The sequence below is a fragment of the Athene cunicularia genome (assembly GCF_003259725.1).
Source record: "Athene cunicularia isolate RWA chromosome 5 unlocalized genomic scaffold, athCun1 chr5_part1, whole genome shotgun sequence".
NCBI lineage: Eukaryota > Metazoa > Chordata > Aves > Strigiformes > Strigidae > Athene > Athene cunicularia.
Window position 1 is genome coordinate 18,417,843 of NW_020799101.1, and position 25,310 is coordinate 18,443,152.

The 25,310-nt window shown below is 36.5% G+C and overlaps 1 protein-coding gene across 4 annotated transcripts in view; it reads left to right on the forward strand.

Moving 5' to 3' along the window:
* The window catches only part of TTC7B (tetratricopeptide repeat domain 7B), a 120,688-nt gene that overhangs the window by 17,654 nt on the left and 77,724 nt on the right, over positions 1-25,310 (forward strand). For 2 of the 4 annotated variants that reach the window (XM_026849658.1, XM_026849659.1), the window contains 4 exons: positions 11,881-11,959; positions 14,061-14,233; positions 16,411-16,474; positions 20,851-20,988. In XM_026849658.1, the coding sequence (XP_026705459.1) occupies positions 11,881-11,959; positions 14,061-14,233; positions 16,411-16,474; positions 20,851-20,988 (454 nt within the window). Of the gene's footprint in view, positions 1-8,288; positions 9,204-11,829; positions 11,960-14,060; positions 14,234-16,410; positions 16,475-20,850; positions 20,989-25,310 lie in introns of those variants that run through there. The other 2 variants (XM_026849660.1, XM_026849657.1) reach the window with 2 other exon arrangements.

Sequence of the window (25,310 nt, forward strand, 5' to 3'; positions counted from 1 at the left end):
GTCATCTCTCCTGATGTTAGTTTTATAGAAATTATATTCAAGATCTTTCCACTAAGCTTTACAACATACTTGAAGTTTTAATTTAATCTAAAATTGTGAAGATTATATGAATAATTTCAAAGAGAGGAAATGTAGATATCTTTAATATAGGCAGTTTAGAAACAGAAACATTTATTTTAAATAAACTTCTTTTGCAGTTGAAGCTGTAAATGTTAAAAGGGCTTCAATCCTGTGGAAGAGGCAAGGAATCACCAGAGTTGAACTACTTGTGAGTGATGGGGAAGGAGAAGAGGAAAAGTGTGTCTGTCTGTTTTTACAGGCAGACTTAATCTGCTATTCATATTGCAATGCAGTGGAATCTCTTATTTGTATATGTTCATGAAGTGAGGCTGACACTCAGGAGAGTTGAATGTGAAATAAAAGTTCTGTTCATCAGATTGTAACCTGGCGTTCGTTTGAGTCAGTTCAAATGTTATCCTGTTACCAGCATAGTGGCTATAGGAATTTATGCATTAGAGCATTCTGAAGGATCTGAATAGATGTTTATGGATTTTTTTTTTTCTGTTTTTTTTAGACTTCAGTTCCACTGCATTAAGTACTAATAAACATCTCTCAAAATCTGCTGGAAAATTGAATTTGTCTGAAGGCTTTTTGCTGTGGAGTAGGTTTTTGTGGTTGTTGCATATCTAGGGGTCAGATGGCTTATCACTGCTTTTAATTGCACTTCTTCCACTTGAAGTGGAAGGATCATTTTTGTGCATATATATCAGTTACAAACTAGAAAAGATTATAATTTAAGAGCATAATTTTAGTAGTAATGTAGGGAATATTTCTGGCTACCCAGAAAGCTGGTTGATTCGCTTTAAACATCCCCTTTTTCGCTAACTGTACAGAGATTTTCTTTTAAGACAAGAAATCAAGTTTTTGTAGAGGATTAAGTGACTTTCAGATATGCATTATCTTGTATGAAAACCCAGAAAATGTTTGAAACTTAACTTGGTCTAACTGCTATTGGAAAAAAAATTAAAGTGGCTATAGTCTGAATGGAAGAATATTTTATTTCTCTATTAAGACACAAATCTGAAATTAATGTTTTCTTCCAAAGTGTACGTAATTTTAGTAGAGAATCAAACTACATAATCTTTTTTCACTTGGGAGGAGAGGAGCATTTCAGTTTGGAAATGAGTAATGAAGAGTTGAGGAAACTGTTCTAAAATGTGTTCATAAACGTAGGGTTTATGTACTTTTAAAAAAATATTATGAAATATGTAACTTTAAATGTCTTTCAAGCTGATTACACAACTTCTTTTTAGTCTAGTAGTTGCTTTGTAATTTCAGATTGCAGGAGTTTAAACTCCTGATGTTGTTCCAAGAAAAGCTGTAAACACAGGAACTTTGACATTAATACTTTAACATAACTAATTTCAAGTAAAATGCCCCTGAGAGAGAAAGAACATTAATTTATGTACCCAGTAATTCTTCTATCCTAGTATTAAATACAGTGCTAGCTACCCATCACTCTCTGAAATCTGTTGAGGTCTTGTTGCATATCCTACATCTGTCTCAAAACCAATTGGTCATTATGTGAAGGATAGAAAGTAAGATGGAATTCAAAAACGCTGAAGTCCTATGAAGTATCTCATTCTTTACATGTGAGATGTCATTGCTGTATTGGAAAGTAAACTAAATGAATTCTATTCTAGTTTTCAAAGCAACTTTGTCCTGGAGATAACTGGTTTCATGTTTGTGTGGTTCGGAAAGACAGAATGTATTCAAAATACAGACAAAAATCACTGGTTTACAGTTGCTAACAAAAATGAGTTTTCAAAGGATAGTTTAATATCTGTCAAATCAGATGCTTTCCACATCCTTATTTAAGACACTGTTCTTACTCATACGGGGGGAAATTATTATTCCCTCAGATATCCATATAAAGTCATCTGTCAAGAATGCTTTCTCTTTCAGTCTTTGTTTTGTGTTTATTGTTCACAATTTTGTCTTCACTTCAAGAGTTTAAAATAAGATTCCATTGTGAAGTTACAGATAGGAACTCTGGCAGCTTTATGTGGAGGACAAAGGTGGCTATAAACATGAAGAAATCACTTCTGTTCAAAATATTCTCAAATAACTTTTGTAATAATTAGTTATACAAGGCACACTGAAAAAGTTATGTTAGTATCTGAGTTGATGTTGAATTTTGATATTAATAATATGCAGTTGGAATTCTGACTAGATCATTTTTTCCCAGAAGATACTTAGCATTTCTTAGCCCCTGTACTACAAGACTTGCTGATTGTGGCTGTTGCTTGTGTTTGCAAATACCACATTCAAGGTTTTGGTTTTATGTTGTGTTGTGATGGGCAGCAAACAATGGTACTGGATCCTTAAACTGGGGGGGAATACTTAGTGCATTTCCCCTGCTCCCCCCCAAAATGCTTTCTTTACTGATGTATTTAATGTGCTTGTTTTTATTTCCTTCTCCGGTTTTCATATTGTTATGAAAAACACTGCTTTGCATGCCAGAAGTTTTTAATTTCTTTTTCTTCTTTTTATCCCTTCCCTTGCAACTTGTATGATATAGATTCATAGGATCTCACAGGTTGAAAGGGGGGTTCGAGGGGCAATTTGGGCCAAACCCTTGCTCAGAACATGGCTGGTGTAGAGCAGCTTGCTCAGGGCCTTGCCCAGTTGTTCTGCCTGTTGCCAGAGATGGAGGTTCAGATTCTGAAGTTTGGGATTTAGGTGTGTTGTGAACAACATTCATGAGATATATCACCTGAATGTGAGATGCACTAACCTACAACTAATTAAGGCTTTTGAGTTTGTTTCTGTTAATACTGATTTTTCTTTAAAGAACACTTTGTTAATTGTACTTGGATGATAGTTATTTTCACCGAGAAAAAGATTTTCTTCTATGAATGTAGCATTTGGCCATTTCTGTTAAAGCTTTAGTAATAGTTTAACATTTCAGTATTTTGAATTACTGCTTGCTAATTACATCGGTTATTTTTTCATGTTGAATATTTTTGAATTGATTAAAAATGATTGAAGCTACCAATTTTAACTGCAAAAATGTTAATTGACCCAGTTAACTTCAAAAGGAGAAAATTAGCAGGTAGGAGAACTAATTGGTGCTAGATTTCTTTATGATAGTAGTAGAAAGTGATTTGCTAAGCCTTAAGGTAAGTTTGCCAGGGAAACGGTATTTCAGTCACAGTAGTAATAAAGGAAAGTGGCTCTTGGAAGAACTAGGAGACTAATTATGTACAGACCTTTAAGAAACCCCACAAAACCCCCCTAGTACTAAAAGACAAGTTGTCTTTATTTTAGATAGTAATAACTTTTTGTAAGCTTTTTTTGCAAAGAGTTACCAAATTACTTTATTTGATACTTCAACACTACCCTTGTAAGCTGTAGGCAGTGCTGTACATCAATCGAATTGTACCAGTGTTTTTATATATTCAGAAATCGATGAACAGAAGACTGGTACAGTACTAAGAAAAGCTGAGTACTGTGCGGGTGTTTGAGGCTATGTGTGTCTGTTTTCATTTGTTACTGAGACTAAAGGCCTTTGAAAACACATTGATTCTATCGAAGTATCCATGACTCAAATTATTTCCTTGTCACTGGCCAAACAATTTACAAAGTTGTTTCTATTTTTTTAAGATAAAAAGCGTTGTTAAACTGACCATGGTGAGTATTCAGTGCTGTGAATACCTTAGAGACGTAATACATGTTACAGAAACGCTAGCCACTGGTTGACGCTTGAAAAGCGTGCAAGCTTTACTTGTATGTTTTCAAGTGAATATTGGAAAATTCCCCTTCCTGCCTCCTGATTTCCACATCCTTTCATTTTAAAATATGTAACCGGCAAGATAATGTGTTACACAGCTGGTTTACTGAGAAGTAATTTTTGGGGGGGGTTGACATGCAGGCATTTTGGTGTTTGTACTGAAATAGTTTTCTCTGGGTCTGGTACACCTCTTAGATCTGACCTTTTCTGCCTCCCAAATTCTCTTTCCAATGCTAGACCACTGTCCCAAACCACGTTTTTCTGAACTCCTGTTTGATACGCTGTATTTTGAGGCGAAAGTAACACTTCCTTCTCTGGGAATATGGTAATGCCTTTGTACATTGTATTTCTTTCCTGTGCATAAGTGTAGTGCATATGTATAAATAATTTTGACAGTTTCAGGGCCTTTCTGTTTACCAAATCCCCATGTTACTGCAGCATGGGTATTTTAAAACAGTTTTTTTGGAAATGAGTAGCTCCTCAGAGTTCACATTCAGAAGCGTGTCTGGTAAGCAACTCAGAAGTGATCTCATTTACTTCACTGTGTTATTTTTATAAGACTATTGGCAAGATGTTTTATAGAGGTTGTCTTATGTTCTCTTTTCTGAAAGAAGTGTTGCTGTAAGCCTCATGCTATATGAATTCTTACCCGAAATGAATGGAGGAGGAGTATAAAGAAAGGTGATTACTAATAAATATTCTACTTGTATGTTTTGAAGTATTTGCACAGGCTTTTCCTTTCAGAAAGTGTTGTCCCTGTTGTCACATTTTGTGTGTTGTATATAGTATGAATTTGGAGAGTTTGGGCTCGCTCTCCCTGCCTTTCCCCAAGTTAATGTATTCAATTACGTTGAACACTGGTTCATGATTAATTTGAAGAATATAAAAGACAGCTTAGTAAGCATTTTCAGAATTGCCATTGTGTACAAAAGAGGAAAGGAAATCTTGTCCTCCATTTTACTTTCTTTTAGTATAACAACCTGATAGCAAATACAAGAGTTGGCAATAAGAGGACAAAACTCTAATTAACTGTACTGATGAATAAATGGCACATGAACAACTTAAAGTAGTGGAAAACTGTGCATGGTCGTCTGATTTTAACATCTCTAGCTCTACCAGAAGCAATATCTTCAAAATTAAACATCTTCAGGGGTTACCAAGAGAGTGAGAAAATCAACAGTAAAATAACCTTTTAATTTGGTTCTTTTCTTATTCTTCCTTCCCTGGTTCATTTTTGCTGCCATTTTTCACACTTAACGTATTGCTGTTTCCACACTCTGTCCACTATGTTATTCTTTGGTTTTCATGTTGGACAGACACACAATGTCAGTGAATCCCCCCTTCAGAACTCAGCTTAATTCTTCATAGATGTTGCCCCTCGTTTGCTTTCATTGCAAGGGTGGCTCTCTACACCTCTCACCCCTTCTCTTCAGTGTCACTACTGGGATGGCTGAACCACACCCAGTACTCAGGGTTTGGCCCTGTTTGTTGTTGCTCAGCACTGTTTCTGATCAAATATTTGCTCTGTTGCTTCAGATTGGCTCTTTGGATTCTATCAAGTGTTACACTTTGCATCCCAGCTGTTTTGTTGCTGCTTAAAATCTTGCATGTTACTTCCTGTATGGTTTCTGCTGCTGATTTCTGACCTTCGAATCTTTAAGGCAGGTTGTAAAACCATGCCCATGTTGGTCTCTGCTGAAGTTCTCTGTGCTTTTATCATCCTTGCTATTAAACTGAGTGGCCTCCTAGGTCTTCAGTTCGGTATTGTAAACAAAATCACTGTTGAGGCTCCACATGCTTCCTTCTAGTTTTGTAGGAGTTTTCAATGTTTTCTTTTAAATATAGATGAAATACTCTGTAGAGTTTATGACCATAGAAATTGACTGATGTGCAATACAGTATTAAATATTTACCAGAGTAAATTCTATTTATTTCCTCTGTTAACTTCCTTAATAAAAATTTATGGCATGTTTAGACTTTTTTCTTGTGAATTTAAGAATGGGCTTTTTTTGTTTATTATTTGGCACCTTCTTAACCTACCCCCATTTCTTCCTCTGGCTAGACCTCTGCTTGAAGAGGGAAGCTTGCAAAATAACAGGAGGTAAAGCGCAAGTCTGCTAATGCGCTCTTTCTCCAGTAACAGAAGTCCTTTTGTGAATCCAGTCCTTGTGCCTTAGTAGTTGAATCTGGTACTTACTGTATACACGTGCACATATATACATGTATATAGTGCATTGTATATGTACACTTAACATGAAGGGACATTCTGAGGAAGAGCTGAGGTGGTGTCAGGAGAAACGGTGAACAAAATGTGTAGTGTCCTGGCTACATAAATTGGAGTTATCTGCTCTCATCTTCCCCATACCTACACTCCTGGCATGCATTTTTCTTGTTTGCTTTTTGCTGGCTCAGGTATTTTTTTGGCTCTTCTGTGGAGTCATTTTATTCTTCGAAACAGCAGAAAACAAACAGCAAAGAAATTACAGCTTTCTGTCATTTTACTGAGGCGAACTGATTCACTGGAAGGTGTGATAATACCTGATGTGACTGTGAGAGAAGCGATAAGGCCATTCAGGTGAGAGTAGGAAGATGAGAAGAAGGAAGAATGGTGGGGAAAAGGATCAAACACCAAGAGAGGAGAATGGGGAGAGTGAGACCTTCCTCTTTCAGAGGTAGACTTAGCTACCAGTGGAACTGGAGTCTAGGGAGTGTTTTCATTTTGAATGCACAAATGCAAGAACTGCTACTTGATTGGGCTATTTCAAATAGCCGTAATGGCACACTGAAGATGTTTCATTTATAAGCCCAAACATCCATCAAGAACCTTCAAGCATCAAGCAAACATGATTTTCTGTAGTGAATTTGAGATACTTGGGATTTTTCTTTCTACATGAGTTAACAATGGGTAAAATGAGAAGTGTATCATGATGATTTTTCTTAAAGTGTGCTTAAAAAAAGGATAGTGTAAATTCTGGCAGGAAATAAAGGATTTTCTACATGTAATTCATAAAGTAATACCCAGTGATAATCAATGTTTTGTGGAAATTATACAGTATTGTGAGAATATTGAAAGTATAAGTATGAAAGGAAGACAGGGAAAACAGAAATGTCTGAAGCTGCAACTGTGTTGCCTTTTGTAGAAAGATACCTAAACCTTTCCACGATGTTTGCTTGAGGTGACTTCAATTGAATTAGATCCATTATTTTTCTAATTGTGGATAAAATTATGCTTCCCTCCACCCCCCTTAAACCTGAGGGAGAACAGACACAGACATTAGTCACAAACATCTGAAGCATCATCAGTTGTACAGAAGCCGTGTTCATTTGATGTCAGGTCTTGATTAAAGTTATTGCAGAAAGCCATAGAACTTCAGACCATTTTAAAGTCATCTTTGTAGGGTTCTATAAAGCAATTGCTCTTGGATGGTAAATAGCATGCCTCGCTATGAGACTGTTGTTCTCTTACTGCTGAAGAGTTAATCTCAATTTCTTCCTTTTTGCTTATATAGTAACTTGATTCATTATAAAATAATTTATGGTCTTAATACTGTGTACATTACTATTAATAGGCCAAAAGTTATTAGCTAGAGTGTATGGATTTAAATCATTGGGGGTTTTTTGTAAACATGTCAGTCATACCAAAGTTACTGAAATGATACTGTTCTAATGGGCATGTGTATCAAGACTTTTGCCTGACCTTCCTCCTTACTTCTAAAACAAATAACTTTTAAAACAAATACCTTTCTTTTCTTTGCTATTTGTATTCTTGGGAGAAAAAAACCCAAACTTCAAAACTTACAATGTATCATTGAGTTCACAAACATTGCATTTCTTTTTCTGTATACAAATACAGAGAGAAAGAGAGAAGAAGAGAGAATGTGCATTTGGGAAGCGGGCTCAGTTCCAAAAGCAATTTCTGTTTCATGGCTCTGATCAAGCAATCAACATCTCATTGTTATTGGCTTCTCTCCTTTCGAAACATGAATATTTTCTAAGCAAAATACTGTAAGGTAATAGGCTAGTATAAGTAACTTAACCTGTTCACTGGCATGGCTCTGGATATATTTTTCTCTTTTAACTGGGAGAATTACTGACAATTTAACCAACAAATTGCAGAGCAGTTAAGGTTTGGTCTAAGGTCACTAAACGAAAATGTATTATAATCCCATGTTTAATCTATAAAATGTGATGTTAGACTAAAGACTAAAGATTTAGGGGTTTTAATTGATAAGCATAAGGGAAAACGCCTGACAAAGCCATTCTTACACTAATGCAGAAGATATTATCAAAACATGCTGTAAATACAAAGTAATAAATTAATCTTACCAGCCTTTCTGAGGTTAGATTTCTTTTGTAGCCTGTTTTGAGTATATTGTGATTAGACCTCAATCCCTTTTTTTTTTCCCTAACATCTTTCAAATATAGACTGCTTCTTATTGTACGGTTTGATTTTTTTTTTTTTTTTCTCCCTTTTTTTTTTTGTGTGTGTGTGTATGTTTAAAAACACAAAGATAAGTATTAGTCTCAGGTGTAAGGTTTGTCTGGACCACTAATGCCAAAACATTGTGGTGTCTGATGCCAAACGTGTTTTTTAAAGCTAAGAGGCTTCTTGATGGTGATAATGACAAAGTCTGTGCCAAACGTTTCATATGCTGACCTACATGCTTATATTCAGGTCTTCTGATCATGCATTGAAAGTTTGTCCTTATTGCCCCATAATTTTCATCCTGCACTTTGCATGTATCATACCTGCAGTTATTGATCTCTCTGCTTAGGAGTGAGCACCTTTGCGTGGGTACAGTTAAAATATTTTAATTATTCTAAACAGAAATGCTGCCTGAAGTTTTCAAAGGAGCATAAAAGTTGATCTTGCATCACAATAATTAATTAGGTTCTGACATAAATTGTTGGAGTTTAGGGTGCAAATATGTGGACAGATGGATCAAATTAGCCCTAAGGGCATCAATTTGGATAGTAGATTGTACTTTTGAATCCTGGTTCTCAGTCTGTAACTAGTATAGTGCTACTTACAGTCAAAGAAGTTTTGTTTTTTTCTTGAAGATTTAAAGCAGCAAACATTTTAATTAGTCTTTAAAAACTAGGAAGATGCAATTCAAAGGGCTTGCCTCAAGTATATTCTGATGGAGGCAGTCATATAAATACCTGTACATAACAAGCAGTGGCGTATCTATGGGCTGTCTTTGTCTTGTCTGAAATTACTGAAAACGTGTCAGCTCTGAGTGCATGTTCATGTACCTTAAAATTTCTTGTCTTGAGAAGGGAAGGGATCTCAAAGTCGTTTACAGACACTGTGGGACATTGTTTTCTAAGTTAACCTGCCCTTTTGCTCTGGCATTCAATCAGCATGGGCGGAACTCCTAACATGAAGGCACATCATAGTGAAAAGCAGGTAAAAGTTGTGTGCTTCCTAGGTTAGGCAGGAAAAGTATGTGCCAGAATAGCCACCACCCTCTTCTCCCCAATGTTACAAACTGTTAACAAATACAGGAAATGTACTTTGCTAAAAGCAATGCAGTGTGGAGATCTACCATATTGTTCATGGTATATTTTGCTTCATTACTTGTCTCTCAAAGCATTTAACTCAATTATTGGGTGATTTAGATTTTAGTTTGAAGTGTTTGTGGTTTTTTTTAGTATACTTCTGTGTTGTGCTTGTGTTCACTTGTGCAGTGGATTAGTGTTAAATGCTTTATGAAGCAAACAATTCTGTATTTTAACAGAATTTTTTCTTGTATGATCTTACTGCTTTTTCCATGATACAGTAGAACTTCAGTCACAAGTTTCAAACCCTTGCAGATGCTTATGAAAATGTAATAGGTAGTTAATAACAACCTGTCAGAAAGTTCTTAAGGACTTTTAAAGAAGTTGCATTCTTTTTCATCAAGGTTTTTTGTTGTTGTTGTTCTTGTAACACATGAAAAGTAGTAAACTTCATATGGAAAGAAATGCTAATTCCTGCAATTTCATAAAGATTTAAACGATTGTGCTTTGAAGTTCTACTACATAGTATATATTTCATCTGTACTGGGAAATCAGTGTTTCAAGCTGACAAGTTCTTACTCTTTTTTGGCAGTTTTGCAGGGGACATTTCAGGTTTTTGGCAACTCTGGGTTTTTAAATCTTGTTATGAGGACACATCTGTGACTTTGCAATACAGTCCTTGAGAGAAAGCTCCATTCATGGGAAATATGCACTTAGGACTTAAAGCTGGGATTCCAGTGGTCTGGTCTTGGCTCTCTAAAATATTTGGCATGTGGTATTACTGAATGGTATGTATTTTGGCTTTCCAAAGGTGCTGAAGGTATCCAGCTTCCATTGAGTACAGAGGTTTTCTGAAAATTTGGCCTACTGACTTTCTGTACTTACTTTATTAGTATATGAAGCTGGTGTAGTATTCATTAGATATTGAGGCCTGCCTATATGAAATATATAAATAAATATAGACTTTCATGCAGTTGTTTCCATGTTAGATGTATACACAAGATTAATTTTCTTTAATATATGCTAACTGGTCACTCTATGGTCAAGCTCTGCTGTAACGTGGACTTTTTACAACAGTCATTATTTCTTGTGTGACTGGTGATTAGTTCTATTTAATCAGCTTGTGTCTTAATTTGACATAACTTTCAACCTGTTTATACAGGTTTTGTTATTTGGAAATGCTAGTTCTTTTTAAATGAGCTTATATGTAAATATTTTAGAAGGTGAAATTGTACTAGTAAAAGGTGTCTGTCTGTGATGGAGACTAAAGTCTCTGAAATATGCTGATAATTCTTTATTATATAAAACAGAGCAGAGATGACCTCTGTCATGTAATCTGAAGAATGGAATAAATGAGTAGGTCTTTAGGTAAAGCGATAAGACTTCTACAGTTCTACAACAAGATCTCTTGCATCAAACACTGGTTTCAGGTATTCTGTAACTAAATTTAAAGAAAGGATCTGTGTAAAACTGCTGGCTTTTTTGGAATTTGTACAAAGTTGCAGTTTGAGCCCATGTTAGGTAAATAGGCAACTTGCACATAAAATCACATCTTAAGATAATACAACTATATAACATAACAACAATGATTTCACACAAACCATGTTTTTGATAAAATAATTATATTTTGCAAATAAACTTCGAATAGTGAAATGACTATCCTACGTTATGTGTTGAGGTTGCAGAGTTCAGTTGTTCAGCTCAGCAAAAAGGCAGACCAAGTTCGTCACCAGTTTAAAGACAAACGGTGTTAATATTAAAAAAAAAAATCTGCAATTGCTTTTAAGTGCAGTAGAATAACAAAGCTGAATTAACTGATAAAGAGATAAGAAAAAGATAAAGCTGTAAAACCATTCAAAACTATTGTTTGAGAAGAAAATTCACATCTGCTAAAATTGCTAATATGAATGATGTCTTCTCTCTGAGGGTCTTGAATCACTTTGCAAAAGCCATTCAGGCAGCAGAAGTGGAATCAGCATAGACAGAGAAACTTGAGTTGCAGAAGCCACACCAAAAAACAGCTGGAGTCAAGAACAGAACACTGATCCCCCAGTCGTCTTCTGGCCATACAGAGGGCCTTGCTGTGCTCTTTCCTCTCTGAAAGTAGCTTAAAATTTTACATTTCTTTCACTGAGGATTACAAGATTTACTCCGTATTTATTTCCCTATTTTAAGGTGTCAAGAGGTAGCTAAAACAAAATGATTTGTTTTTTTTTTTTCCAAAGTCTATACTTTGAAGCCTAATGTAATTGAAAATTAAAGCCATTGTACTAGCGAACCAACTTCAGATTTGTTTGTTTCCCTTTTTGGAGTGGTCACTCCTTATACTTTTCCTTGCTTTCTCTTGAACTATCTACTGATCATGAAAATATTTATTTTTTCAATCAAGTAACAGGGAATATTGTTACAGTAATCAGTGGTGGGTTTCCCAGATGAAAATATCTATATCTCTCTCATAGAAAGGTGATGATGATATGTGGGGGAAAAAATACGATATCATGTATTTTAACAACTTTATTGAGTAATATACTAAGGTGTTACTACATCCAAGTTGGAATACTGTCAAATTCTATGTTTATATGCAGGAACTTGACAAGAGGAGTTGGTAGATTTAGAGAGTTACTGAGAGCTGTAGAAACAAGAACTACACAAAATCTGCGAATGGTAAGTTATATTAAACCATATTCCTATTGCTGCATCTGAATTGTAGTAGGCAGGTAAAGGGTAAATATAGTGGATGAGTTAGAGACAATCAGTTACACAGCATATTGATCAGGATCTGTTATCCACCGCTTTATAAGGTTACATGTCCTAGCTTATGTGAATGATTAAAATAAAAAGGAATGCTTGACACCCAGTCTCTCCTGTTTCTCTTTCCTATTTGTGGTTATGGTCAAAGCCTGATTGGTCTCTGACCATACTTTCAACCTTAATCATAACTGCCCTATTTATGATTTACCACAGTTTCACAAGGGTACTGTTTCCTGGTTTTGTAAGGTAATGGTAGTAAGGACAAAGGACAGTGTCTTCATGTGTGTTCTTTTTAGTTGGAAGTTACCATTTCTTTATTTTTAAAGAAACGATAAAAGCAAAATCATGAATATTTGTTATTTATATTGTCAGAAAAGAAGCCTTTACCAAAAGAGTCATTTATCTGTTTTTGCATCTTTTATATAATAAAGGGCCAAGGCTTTTATCTTTTGCTGTAATGTAATGATTTTCAAAATGTCCTAGATTAGTTTCCTAATATTAGGTCTTTAAAACTTCCAGAGTGGTTGGCTTCTTACTTCATTTAATAACTGATTCCTAGTAAGGATATTAAATTATTAAATAATGTACTTTCAGTGAAGAGGGATATTGTTGCAAACCTTAACAGAATAAAAGATGAAGGGCTTCTTATGCTATAGGAATTAAGGTGGAAGATGCAGATCATATGGTGCTGTCTGTAGTTTAAACATTACACATCTGTTGCTAGGAAATACTGCCAATTCTGATGCAAATGTAGATCTTGCTTACTTTCTCCTGCTCTAATACTTATCTCCTAGTTTTCATCATCAAGATATGTAGTCATGCAGCTTGTATGCATACATATTAAACATTAAAGACGAGATTAACCTGATGGTTATGGATTATAGGATGACTTCAAAGCTTTAAATTAATTTTATTTACTTAAATAATATTTATTTAAGCATTTCTACACTTGCATATATTGTGTCAAGAATAGTTGGTCAGAAGAAACTTTTTCATGCTGATCTGATACAACCTCATTTCGCTCTTGCTGAGCCTTACCAACAGTGGCAAAAAACAGCATCTTCAAGTACAAGTTGTTAGAAGCCCCAGTCAGTTGGGGTTTGGACTATAACTTGTCTGTGGTGGGTTGACCTTGGCTGGCTGATAGATGCCCACCCAGCTGCTCTCTCACTCCCCTTCCTTAACATGACCAGGAGAAAATAAGATAGAAAAGCTTCTGGGTTGAGGGACTTTGCTTACTGGTTAATGTCATGGGCAAAACAGACTTGTCTTGGGAGAAATTAACTTAATTTATTGTCAATTAGAAGAGAGTGGGATGGTGAGAAACAAAGACTAAAACTAAAACACCTTCACCCCACCCTCTTTCTCAGGTTCAACTTCAGTCCTTCATTCTTGACTCTTCTACCTTGTCTCCCTATACTCCCACTCCCCAGTGGTGCATGGCAGGTGGAGGGTTGTGGTGAGTCCATAATAGTCCCTCTGTTCTCCTGCTCCAGCACAGGGTCCCTCCCATGAGCTGCATTTCCTTCAGGGAATATCAACCTGCTCCACCATCATCCTTTCATTAGGCTACAGTGTGGACATCTGCTCCACTGTGGTCTTCTCTGCAGACTACAGGGAAATATCTGTTCCACTGTGGTCTCTCCCACGGAAGCATCTGCTGTAGGCCTGGAGAGGCAGTAGTGGTTACTGAGCACAAAAATATCTAAAAATATACCTGGATGTGCTCCACTCTTAGAAGCAACAGTTGGTGTTGTTGACACTTTCAGAAGTATCTGGATCTAACTGATAACACTGAAAAATTGTTTGTTATTGCTATTTTTTTTCTTCACGTTGAAAGAATTGAACTGACTACTTGTACCTTTCAAACAGCAGTATGCCTGGTTTTTTGGATGTTTTAGAATAACAGAAAATATATTCTGCATGACTAGTCTTCATTAGAAATAATCCAAGCAGTTTTGAAGAGTTTATATTCGGTCTTTCTAAGGAAAAAATGTATCTTTCATTTTTACAGACGATAGCACGACAACTGGCTGAAATTTTGTTACGAGGCATGTGTGAACAGAGTTACTGGAATCCACTAGAAGATCCTCCTCACCAATCACCCCTAGATGATCCGCTTCGAAAAGGTTCAAATACTAAGAATTACACGCTCAGTAGAAGACCGAGGGTATACACTGGAGAAAAGTATGGCTGAATTCATACCTCTCTTGTTTCTATGGTCACAATTGTTACACAGTGCCTGGGTAATTTAGTTTATATCTTTGAATACATAGAAGGAATTGGCCAATGTGAATGGGAATGTTTCCTATGCTCTGTGTGTGTGTGTGTCTGTATATATAATCCTTGAAGAGAACTAGGGAAACAACATGCTGCTTCAACAAGTTTGCACTGTATGCACAAGACCTCTTGTTCTCAATTCTCAAAATATATTTTTGGTTCTGTACTGGGATATAAGGTAGAGTCAATATCTCTTATTATACCTGAGATAAAAAAGAAAACATGAACTTGATGGCAAATCTGAGATCACACATTTTAAAAGTTGTGTGCTGTTTCTAGACCTCTATTCTGTTTTATCATAAAAAGGAAAGAGTTAGCAATATGGAGGTTCAAATTCATCCCTGAAACGTGAAAAACCAAAACATCTATCAATTTATCTAGCAGTTTCTAAGGTAGTTTATTTTCCAATGCAGCTACCTTTTAATCTTCTTAGGTTACTTTTGGTATTTCTCTGTGATACCACCTTTTTGTTGAGTTTTATTTTTTCAGTGATTCAGCTAAGTGGTATGCTATAGATCATTTTTGTGTAGCATATCCCACAGTTAATTCTAGAGTAGCTTTGGTGTATATCCCTTCCTTCCTGAAATTGCGTGGGTTTTTTTCAAAACCGATCACAATTAGTGTTATATGTGGATAGTCATTTCCTTGAATTTGAGCTTTTTCTTAAAAGTTAATAGCTTGTTGTTTGTTTGTATCTGATCAAATGAAAAATGGTTTCTAAGGTAGTTTTCCTTAGACACACACACTTTGACAGCGCCAGAAATATATATTGACAAAATTTTGCACTCACTGCCTGAAAGTAATGTGCTTCTGTCAGAGCACACTGGTGAAATCTTAATCATTTGCCACTGTCTTTTGAATTTATTTTTTTTATGTCATTGATACTAAATTTGATCCAATGAAACTTTGTTGCATGCTTGTTTTACATAATCTGCAACTTTTGCACTGCTCTTCTTTTAGTCTACACACAAGTCCTTATGGGGTCTTGTATTTTGCATATGTATATTTAATATAGTCAGCAACTATTGCTTGCTTGTTTTGATACAAGCTGGAAAGCACTGTGAGCCAGAGAACTGAGAATTAGATTGTAGCAGTGGGGATAATGATGTGGCCAAGATTATGATTTGCTGTAGTAGGACAATGCTAAGTAATGCAGATGGAGAAGATTGAAAAACTTAAGAAAAAAAATTTACAGAAGAGGTTGTGGAGTCTGGAGAATATCGCTGGAGATATTTAAAATCCAACTGAATGTGGTCCTGGGCAATCCTGGGGTTTGGTTTTTGCTTATGTTGGGAACTGGTAATGTTGGGTTGATGGTTGGACTTGGATGATCTTTAAGGTCTTTTCCAACCTAGACAATTCTGTGATTCTGTATGTGAGAGAGAATGAATGAATGAATTCCTACCAGTCATGTACCTAATGCAGATAACTGTTCTCTGTCCAGCAGCACAGAAGAGTATTCAGAAGGCATCCAGTGTTCAGAGAAAGCAGTAAGGTTTGCAAACTAGTCCCTGCAAGCCTTCAGTATTAAGTCATAAGAAAGTGTACTTCATTAAAAACAAATGTTTTAACCACTTGGAAGTAACAGTGGTTATGGCAAGCAGGCAGAGATTGCCATGGCTCTATTTAAAAATATTCACAGTTAATGAAAGCCTAATGGAAATATTTATCCATGTATTGCTTAAAATACAAAAGGTGTCTGGTTCTTGTGAGAAAGTTTCTTGTTGCTGATGTTTGTATCAGGGTGTAGATCCGGTTCAGATAGATTAGGTGCCAGAAGTTGGTTGAACTACGGCTACTTCTTACAGTTGTCAACTTATGTGCAATTTTGGGATATTTGAATGTGTTCAACTCTGACAGCTGTGGTGTTTTTTTTCTCTTACTGTGTTTGACCAACTTTACTGAAATGCAAATTTAGAGCATCGCAAAGAAATGCATGTTAACCAGTCATTTTTTCTATGCAAGTTACTCTGTTCTCTTTTCTGGAAATTTTCCAGTTTTTGCAGTACTCTTACTATATTTGTGTAAACTAGTCATAAAAGTAATGCATTCTAATTCAACAATTAAATTCTTGTTTTGAACAGCATCTTTTGTCCTCAAGAAAATACAGAAGAAGCCTTACTGTTGCTGCTTATTAGTGAATCTATGGTGGGTAAAATAGTGCTAATGTATGTGTGCTGTAGGTGTGTGTGTTTTCCTTGGGTTTTTAAAATGAGAACAGAACCTTTTTTGTCATGCCTTACTTAGACTTCTGTTTCATTTTCTGTTCAGAAAGCAGGCAGTTACTTTTGAAACTCAAGCTTCTGTTCCTCTGAGCCAGCAAGATGAGGTGTGCAAGTGTTAACGAATAGGAGTATTTCTCCTTTGGAATGGCTGAACCTAGCCTCCTTCTAACCATAGGCAGGTGAACACAAAGCCAAGTCTTTCATTTGACATTACTTATCAGTATAAACCACTGTTAGACCAGGTGGTTGCCATTCAGACAGACTCAAAATGTAAGAATTTTTTGTTGTAAAAAGCAAATAAAAAACTACTAGATAAGCATAATAAACATACCCAAAAAGTATTGTGCGTTGAACCTCAGATGTCACTCAAACTTATAAATTATTTTAACGATACTGGTGTTCATCCTTTGCTACTGGATTTTTTTAAAATGTCCTAATTTCCTCAATAGATGATTTCTTTTAATGGACTACTTGTGCCTTTTATCAGTCTTGCATATTTTTCTCTGGTATGATTTTACTAGTCATCTACCAACTGTCATGTACTGACATTCTCATACCAGATCAGTAAGATGTTCTCAGGTGGCAGAAATGAAAAGCTGAAGCTGGAATTTTTGCTTTTTTTTTTTTTTTTTTTAATGGAGGGGTGGAACCTCTAGAAGCTGAGTCATCATATAGGCTGTCTCACTGCACATCAATGAGACTTAGTTTTTTAAGTTCTATAGGTGATTCAAATGTTTTCATGCTCTGGCATAATTTCAGTTTTGATACAGTTAAATAGGATCACAACATTTTAGTGAACATTGTCCTATTTGAACTATTTTAAAGTGGCAAAAACTTATATTGTAGCGTGAGCTAATTTCCTCATTCCTAGTGATCTTCATTGCAATGTTCATGACAAAATTTGTCACCAGAAAACTAGACTGAGCAAGCATTTTCACATATCATATATTGGTTTTGTTGCAGTATATTCTTATCACTGAAAGGGGCTGCCTGTGCCTCTGTAAGGTGCCTGAGCAGTGCATGGAGATATACAGAATTCTGATGTGAACTGTGGTTGTAGTATGAAATGGAAGCAGTCCCAGTTCTGCAGGATCTGACGACTAATTACTGTATTTGAATATGTATTCCCTTGCATATCAGCATTAAGAAGTGAAAAAACAAAAGTACTGCCCTGTTAAGTCTCATTTCAGGTTACTTACAGATTTTGCTTGTCACTGTAGAGCATATACCCTTCGCAAGCTTTCAATATTTTTTTTTCTTTACAAGTAATTATTGCAGGTTATCTGAGGCAAAAGAGTTTGTTTTGGGGGAGTATAAAATCTTTCACATGATTTAATTACTTTGACTAAGTCAATTGTTCAATGTTAGTATGGGGGGGAAAGGCAAAGATTGAGCATAAAAATATTCGTCACAACAAACTTGTCTTTCTGAGCGTTGAGAGCTGTTACTTCAGCTTCAGCGCATGTTAACTTTCTGGCTGTATTATTTATGAAGTAGTATGTAATTTATGATTTTGAAACCAGTATTTGGGAAAGAAATAGCAGTTACAGAAGATTGAGTAATCATTTTGAGATGTTACTGTGTTCTTACAGTAGTTTGATCCCTTCCTTGCATTAGTCTGAATTAGTGAAAACACAGATAAGGTGTCAAGACTTCTGTCCCTCAAGAACTTATTCAAGTACATACTGGAAAACAGAATGAGGATCTGACACATAAGTAGCATTTTGTGTAAGTAAAAGTAATCAAATCACTGTGTATATACGAGCCCTAAATCATACTGCTAGTTTCAGTGAAGTGGCGCACTCTAACTTCATAACCTTGTGTTTGGATTAGAACTAGTGCAACATACATCTGAAAAATGGAATCTTGCTGCTTTTGTGTCACCTTGAGTTGCCTTAATTTTCAAATTCAGAAAGGATGCTTTGAGTAAGATTTAAATCATAATATTTATGAAAGAAGTGCTCTGGGAAAGATAGTTCTGTACTTTTCAAGTGTTCCGATGCTCTTAGAGGTACATTTCAGACTACTCTTTTAGCCACGTGACTGCTGATAGAGTGAATTGTCATGCCTAGTGAGGAAAGTCAGCTGCAACTCTGCCATCACTCTTACCATTAAGATGATCTTATATTCTATCTGTTGCAAAGTATAGACCAGCCTTTACTTATCTAGGCAGGAGTTAGTAGGAAGGTGGGATCTGGAGGACTGACATCTTCACGTTAGTGTGTGTACATAACAGAATCATGGAATAATTAAGATTGGATGGGACTTCTGGAGGTCATTTTAACCCACTTCCCTCCTCAAGCAGTGTGACCTGGAGCAGGCTGCATCTGTGTCTAGATGCCTTTTGAATATTTTCAAGGAGGGAGAATCCACAACCTCCCTGGGCAGCCTGTGCCAGTGCTCAGTCACCCTCACAGTAATAAAAAGTGTTTCCTGATGTTCAGAGGGAACCTTCTGTGTTTCAGTTTGTGTTAATTGCCTCTGGTCCTGTTACTAGGTACCACTGAAAAGAGCCTGGCTCCCCCTTCTGTGTACCCTCCCTTCAGGTATTTATATACATTGATAAGCCCCCCTCCTCCCTGAGCTTTCTCTTCTCCAGACTGAAGAACCACAGCTCTCTAAGCCTTTTCTCATAGGATAGTCCAGTCCCTTATTCATCCTAGTGGTCATTTGTTGGACTGTCTCCAGTAGCTCCATATATCTCTCTTGTTCTGGGGAGCCCTGAACTGGATGCAGTACTGTATGCGTGGCCTCACCAGTGCTGAACAGAGGGTAAGGTTTGCTTCCCTCGACCTGCTGCCAACACTCCCTCTCATGCAGCACAGGATGCCACTGGCCTTCGTTCCAGCAAGGGCACGTTGTTGCCTCCTGTTCAACTTGGTGTCCCCCCAGGTCCTTTTCTGTGAAGCTGATTTCCAGCTGGGTGGCCCCCAGCATGTACTGGTGCCTGGGGTTGTTCCTTCCCAGGTGCAGGACTTTGTACTTCCAAGTCTTTGTTGAAGCCTTTGATGAAGTTCCTGTCAGCTCATTCTTTCAGCCTGTTGAGGACCCTCTGGATGGCAGCACAGCCCTTTGGCATGCCAATTCCTCCTCCTAGTTCTGTATCATCAGCAAACTTGTTGAGGGTACACTCTGCCCCATCATCCAGATCATTAATGAAGATTTTGAACAGGATCTGGCCTAGTATCAGTCTCTGGGCTACACTGCTAGTTACTGGCCTTCATTTCATTGATCACATCTCCTGGGCTCAGCCTTATGTGTTACTCTGAGCTGGTGGTAAAATGGCTGAACATGTGGTTTAACTAATTGTGACTTTATTGTGTCTGAGAGTATGGCAGTTCTGAGCCACTGAGTACTTAAGTTTGTACATACATTCCTTTTTAAAATTATGTGGAATGATAGTTCAAATATTTGATACCTTTAACACTGCTTACTGCCATATATACTAGCATTTGTACCAATAAGAATATTAAACATCAAGAGATCTAGAAGTAGATAAGAAATCAAGATAAGGTATTTTCAGAGGCTTGATGGTATAGTGGGAGAAGTACTGGGTAGATCAATATAGGCAGTCTTAGCTACTGAGAGACCTTCTTTGCTCTTTTAACAAGATTTCTTTGTGAACATGGTCAGTTCATATAATCCACTTCTAGCCCAGCTTTCTTCCTTCTCAAAAGGAAAAGTTTAATTAAGGAATTAGGTTTGCAACGTGCTTTTCACAAAAATGGATTGAAAGTACAAAGCCTTACTGTAAATGTGGCCTGATTCCAAACCTGTGCTCAGAACCAGGGACAGTTTTCATTTCTACTAGTAACTCCTGAAGATGGTTTTGTGGTTATCCTGGGCAGGTCATCACGTGCAAGTGAGAGGATAGTGTCATAATGTTCTGAAGAGAAAATAAATTGATTGCCTTATTTTACAATAGCTGGAATAGAGGTTTTGATGATCCTTCTAATATGTGTTACTAGCATACAAAAAAGAAAATAAAATTTTAAAGATTCATATAAGTTACATTTTAAAAAACCCCTTATTTGATTTCTGAGAACTTTTCAGTAATTTAAAAGACATTACTTATGTAATTAGAATCATGTAATTAAAAATAGATCCATATAGAAACATAAATCTTGCCACTAATAAAATTGGTGATCTTGCTGTCTGTAAATTAGTAGCAGATACTGTCTCTGTATCACCTGTATCAACTGCTGACTGTCAGTCTGAATAGAAGAGTAACTACTTGATCAGAGATGTAGGTTGGATTATAATGGCTGACTTTGTTTCTTTTTTCATTGTATGTTTCAGGCTAACCGTGATGCTGTACTGAGCCGAATACCAGAACACAAAAATGATCGAATCATCAGTTTGCAAAGTGCATCTGTAGTCTATGATTTACTTACTATAGCCTTGGGAAGAAGAGGCCAATATGAAATGCTCTCAGAGGTTTGTCAATAATAGTGAATATTCAACTGTGTCTTCATTGCTTGTTTCTGTTAATTATGTTAATTGTGGTAGTGCTTGAGGGCTAAACAAATATAGGACACTGTCATTCTGACTACTGAATAAATACAGTAGGTAGTTTCCACCCCAGAAATTTTACTGTCTAAATTTATACAAGTGACCACTTGAGGTGGTCAAGCACAGAATATGGATGAAAGGTGTGGTAAATGTTTAATGGTACAGAAATACACATGGCTTTTAAGTAGGGAGGCATGGGTCAGCTTAAAAGCATACACGTTAAATGGAGGCAGCAGGAAGGGATGGTAAAAGATAAAAGCTGTTGTGGATATAAAAGATAGTTATAAATACCTAGAAAAAGGATTTATGATGTCTTCTTTCAAAAGAAGACTTTCTTTTACACCTTGTAATGTTTGGAGTGCTCCAAAGTCCTCATAGTTTGTAAAATGGCTTTGAAGTTAATAAACCAGAAATGTATTACTTTTTCAGGTCTGTAGGAAAGTATATTCTCTGTCTCAAATGTCTTGTGTTTGATTATGCAACTTGCATGTGTTTTGTTAGATTGTGGTGACTTCTTCAGAAAATGTTCAGGTATTGTTAAATTCTGTATCTGGGAAACAACTACAGCTCTTTAGGCAGAGCAAATCTTTCTGCTGCTCAAAACAGTGTTCACCCAGCAGCAGGATGCTGTTGCAAACCATGATTTCCTTCTGGATATCAAGAATTATACTTGAGCATGTATGGTAGGAAGGCATATCCAGGTGTTGATTTGCTGAGAAATGGTTTCTCTTTACCATAACAGGGGACTTTTATTAAGGTAAAAATGAAAAAAAGCCCCAGTTCTTCTCTGGTATATGTTGATAGTCACCCTTTAATTGCATCTCCTGTGCTCTTAAGCTCTGAATAGCTGCAAGTTGTGCATACAAGTCAGTTTTAATCAGTACAATAGAAAGTCTTTCACAAAACTAAGGAGTATGAAAGCTCATATAGGACTGTAACCCTACAACATAATCTAATCAGGAATATTTCAATTTACTTGCCACTGCAGACACAGGAGTTTTAGGAGGTTACACCAAAGTTGCAAGAGATGACTCTCCATGTATTTTAGTCTAGAACTTTTTAAATGATAAACATCAGCAAGTATTGTAAAAAAAACCAAAAAACCAACCCACTTGAAAAGGTAACTTTATTGATTTCTTTTTTTCTTTAAGCATTTGGCAACCTTTTTTTTTTTACATACTAGCCTAGCAACTAGGCAGGGGTGGTGTAGCCCTGGGTTCCAGTTCTGATTGTTTTATTTTGTCTGTGGTGGTGTGTTTTTGTTTTTTTGTTTTTTTTTTTGTTATGGATTTTTTGTCTTTTTTAGAATGGTAACCCACCATTATATTAATGGGAACATCACAGGTTCCTGGGATTCCTCCACTCTCTCCTTTGGGTCACTTTGTTTAGTATTTATGTCACAACAGATGCAGCTTTTTGTTTGCAGTTCTTCTTGCCTTTCTTAATTGAGAAGTTTTTTGGCTTCACCAGGAAAGCCAGAGGTATCTCTGTTCTTAGCCATGTATCTTTTAGTCTAGGACATTACCATGAAGGTTAGAAGGGAAGTCTTACAGTCCCCTTACAAGGAGAAGAGCACAGAGCTTTCTTTTCTCACTGCTTGTGTGATTGGTTTAGCCCCTGTACCTTAAAGATAAGTATCACTGACTGTTCCTTTTCCTTCTGTGTTTTGAGTGCGGTTGAATGATCTAATTAATGGAAGATGTTTTAACTCGACTTGGATCTTTGATTTCAGTGCCTTTTAGAAGTTGCTTGTGCTGGTGGTGATCTTGGTTACAGACAAAGGCAGAGCCACCAGTATCTGGAAAGTTAAAGAGCTTCCATGTTTGACCAGCTTCTTCCTTAAGGATTTTTAGCTAGTGCCTTGTGCTTTGACACGTGAAGTCTACCTAAGGCTTGTTTTAAGGTCTTTTCTTGTTCATTTTTTTTAATCTGGATCTAGCATCTTTGCAGTTACATTCCATCAGAATTATACATATATACTATTGAAATGTTCTCTTTGAAAAATAGAAAATTTTTCTTACATGTTTAAAAAAATAATTTTCATTACAGGATAATTAAAATTTATTTATTACATGTCCTTAAAGTATCTATTCTGAACATGAGAAAAATCATCTTATGAAGACCCGGTAAAATAGACAGTACTTATTTTAACATACAGATGCACTACATGTATAGCTACAGAAGGAGCTTATCAGGAAATGGTTAGAACATCTGTGATTTGTTCCAGTTCTTGTCATCCACATCACAGTGGAAAACAGACTTTAAGAAGCTCTTACAGTTTAGTGAGTGGTTAGAGGGTATCTGCCCTCAAATCCTGCGGCCTGTAGTCTGAGACTTTTATAATTTAAAGTATTACAATAAACACAGATTCAGAAATGTACAAACATTCTGTTCACTTATATAATAGGCACATCATTATTTGCTGACTTCATTCTCTGTGAGATAACTATGATTGCTCTAGTGAAGCTGTTGTAGCTTCAAGTCAGAAAGCACCATTATTCTAACTGTCGAAATGATACTCACCTACCAGTTCCAATATCTTGTTGTTATCTTCTGTTTTAGCTATAGCTGATTACTTAGAGAGGTAGTTATAAGTGATATAAGAACATTAAATCATCAAAATCCTTCTTAAACTGTTTGGTGAGTCATGTTCTTAATTGAAAAGCCCTTATTTCTTTATGGAGTTTGTATACAATGGGCTTTCAATTTCTTATGGCTTCTTCAACTAGATCAAATAACTTTCTACTGTCATAATTATTTTCTAAACAAAAGTACTCTGATTGTCATCAAATTGTTTTTTAAGCTTTATAGGATATGCTTTATTGAGCTTATCAATGTCCTATTAGGAGAGATGTTTTCCAGACCTGAAATTTTCACAGATACTCATCTTTCAACTCTCTTCTTCAAGCATATTCTTTTCAGGAGGAGACCATAGTGCTAAGCAACAAAATTCAGTAATGTGTTTAACATTAGCTGTCCATATAGTCATTTGTGATTGTTTGCAAGGCAATATCAACAGTTTTATTTCTGCCTTTCAGTAGAGGGATTGTACTGAATGTGTTTTCAGTTATTCAGTTGCCATTATCCTGAACATTATTCTAACTTGCAGTTTTCCAGGGTACTATTGCTTGTTATGTATTTCTTATTGATTTCTTGATGGAGCCTGTTGTTCTTTGAAATTACTTGTTGTTACTTGGCTCAGAAGAACCGAGTTTGGGGTGTTTGGGTTGTTGCATGGGCTACATACACGTATGTGCATATATAACCCTTACCCCCGCACATGCTAATTTTGTGATCTTATGAAGAGAAAAAGTCATGTAACTTGTCACATTTCATACTGAATGAAGCCAAGTAACTAGAACTTGAAGTTAAGGAAAAAGAATGGTGTCACATCCCGCTCAGATGAGGGAGGCAAATGACTTAGATTCATAAATCTTCAAAGGAGTGGACAGCAGTGAGACAAGTCTCAAAGTCAGACATTTAGTGACTTCCACAATGTGCTGATTGGATACAAGATAATTGGCAAAGTATATAACGAGTTATGGTATGCGATGTAGTTTGCCTTGTGTTACTAATTGTGGTGAGGGAAAAGGGGAAAAAGAAAAGAAGGGAGACAGAGACAATAGAGAAATAGATATCACCGGTCCAGGTTCCTGTGTTGGTCCCATCTGAGTTCATCAGGGATGCATCTGTCGCCTTCACTTCCTCATGTCTTCTTTTTTCTTTCTCTGTTTCATTCCTCACCGCCCCCTCAATTTATACACACTTTCCTTGGGTCCGTCCCCTAGGTCGACCGACATACCTATGTATTCTGTGTATGGGGAGAGGTAAGGTGCTTCATGGGATGATGTAATTAGCATGATCTTCTTAATCTTTATTAGCATATTCGGGGTTCCAACTTTAATATCCATTTTGCGAATAATGAAGCGACAGTCGTTCACCAGACAGATGGCCCTTGAAACTTTACAGGATGCCCCAGACCAGAACCATCCTGCCTTCACAGGGCTCCCTCCCCCAGCCCATCCTGTGCATTCAGGCAGCCTTATCAGCTCCAAACTCCACACCATCCACCCCATGACTATAGTTTCGCTGCTTGTGAGTGTTTGAGACATTCCTCAGCTCGGAGGGCCTCTGCTTCCTGCCCCCCCATCTCTCTCAGGCTCTTTTTTCTCACAGGTCTGTTTCTCCCAGGCCCTGTGTTGGGGAGTTACAAGTCATCCCTCACAAATGATAAATAGATCTTTAAT